This window comes from Galeopterus variegatus, unplaced genomic scaffold, assembly GCF_000696425.1.
Source record: "Galeopterus variegatus unplaced genomic scaffold, G_variegatus-3.0.2 Scaffold10672, whole genome shotgun sequence".
Lineage (NCBI taxonomy): Eukaryota > Metazoa > Chordata > Mammalia > Dermoptera > Cynocephalidae > Galeopterus > Galeopterus variegatus.
Window position 1 is genome coordinate 40,299 of NW_007736783.1, and position 1,897 is coordinate 42,195.

General features: G+C 40.2%; 1 protein-coding gene across 1 annotated transcript; it reads left to right on the forward strand.

Annotated features, from left to right (window-relative positions):
- The first annotated feature begins 450 nt into the window (after positions 1 to 450).
- LOC103610151 (olfactory receptor 10X1) lies at positions 451 to 1,441 on the forward strand. Its single transcript, XM_008594375.1, has one exon. The coding sequence runs from the start codon at positions 491 to 493 to the stop codon at positions 1,439 to 1,441; it is 951 nt and encodes a 316-aa protein (XP_008592597.1). The 5' UTR covers positions 451 to 490.
- The last annotated feature ends 456 nt before the right edge of the window (positions 1,442 to 1,897 follow it).

Here is a 1,897-nt window from a genome sequence, read left to right on the forward strand (position 1 = left end):
CCTTTTTTGGATGCTGAGTTTGGTGTTAAAGAAATGGGCAAAATTTCAATTTCTTTTTTTTATTGGTTATGAATATTCATGGGGTACAGAGCAAATTGTCACCAGTCGTGCCTAACAAAATCTCAATTTCTACCTTGCAGTATGCTTGAATATATATCAAGACCATCCACATATTCTAATTAATTGCTATATTAATCCTAAGCGTCCTGGATGCCCTACCTTTTTTCTTTCCTTCTCCTCAGAGTAGGGGAAGGGAACATGTTCTTTAGTCTTCTACAACATTTTAAAACTTAAATGTCTTCTCCAAGAAGGGATAATGACTTTTGGCTTCACCACATGCTTTTGCTAAACTAAAGGAAAAGGCAGTTGGTAGTTGTGTCCCTTATAATTTGTGTTAGTCACATCAGAACTTTCATTTGATGATATCAAAGAATAAATAGAAAATTAAATGTTTATTTGGTCTTTCTTTCAAATTTCAGACATTCAAATAATGAAGATCAACCAGACAATCCTGAAGGAATTCATTCTTCTTGGCTTTTCTGTTTACCCACATGTACAGACATTCCTCTTTGTGGTCTTCTTTTGTCTCTACTTTCTCACCATTGCAGGTAATCTGGCCATCCTGGGTCTAACTTGGGTGGACAGATCTCTCCACACCCCTATGTATCTCTTCCTTAGTGCACTCTCCTTCTCTGAGACCTGCTACACTTTGACTGTCATCCCCAGGATGCTGGAAGATCTACTTGCCAATAACAGAAGTATTTCAGTCACAGGTTGTGGCTTGCAGATGTGTTTCTTCTTGGGACTTGGTGGCACAAATTGCATCATCCTTACTTTGATGGGGTATGACCGCTTCCTGGCCATCTGCAACCCTCTCAGATATCCACTGCTTATAACCAATATTGTATGTGGACAACTTGTGGCCTCTGCCTGGGTTGGAGGCTTCTTTATCTCTTTGATAGAAACTGCACTGATATTCAGGGGCTCTTTCTGCAAACCCGACCTTGTCAAACACTTCTTCTGCCATATGAGAGCAGTTGTGAGACTGTCCTGTATAGATAGTGACCTCACAGAATTCACTGTGACACTGATTTCAGTGTCAGGCTTGCTGGGGACCTTTATGCTCATCATCCTGACTTACATTTTCATTCTTTCCACTGTCCTCAGGATCCCCTCAGCTGAGGGAAAGCAGAAGGCATTTTCCACCTGTGCTTCCCACCTCATGGTAGTCATCATCCACTTTAGTTTTGCATCTATTGTTTACTTGAAGCCAGAAGCCTCAGGGGGAGATGACACACTCATAGCAGTCCCATACACTGTCATAACCCCTTTCCTCAGCCCCATCATATTCACTCTCAGGAACAAGGACATGAAGAATGCTTTTAGAAAGATGATGGAAAAGACAGTCACATTGAAAAACTTCTGCTGCTTTAAAGCATAGCTCAGTGTCCCAAGAATTTAGTGGAGCATTTACCCTGTGACCTTTAGAGAAACATACCATTTGGTTTTTTTTCAGAGGTTGGGGCACAAGGAGGAAATGACTGAGACTGAAACCCAAGATATCACAGGTATTTACTTAGCTTATTAAGAGGAAGTTGTCCAACCTTTCTGCTTTCCATTATGAAAGGAAGAATGTCCTTGCGTATATGAGGATTCTGCCAGTCAACTTCTGGATGTCCTGTATCATTCATGAAGTGGAAAAAGAAAGAGTGTGGAAGGAAAAAACAGCACATATAATCACTGCACAAATACATATTTTAAATATCTGAATATGAAAAGTTTTAGGAATTTTTCTAGGCAAGATTGGATTGCACTTCCCAGGAGATAAACCACTTCTGATTAGAGACATACTATGTAGAGGCCGGTCCAATGATAGTGAATCATCAGAACTTATTAA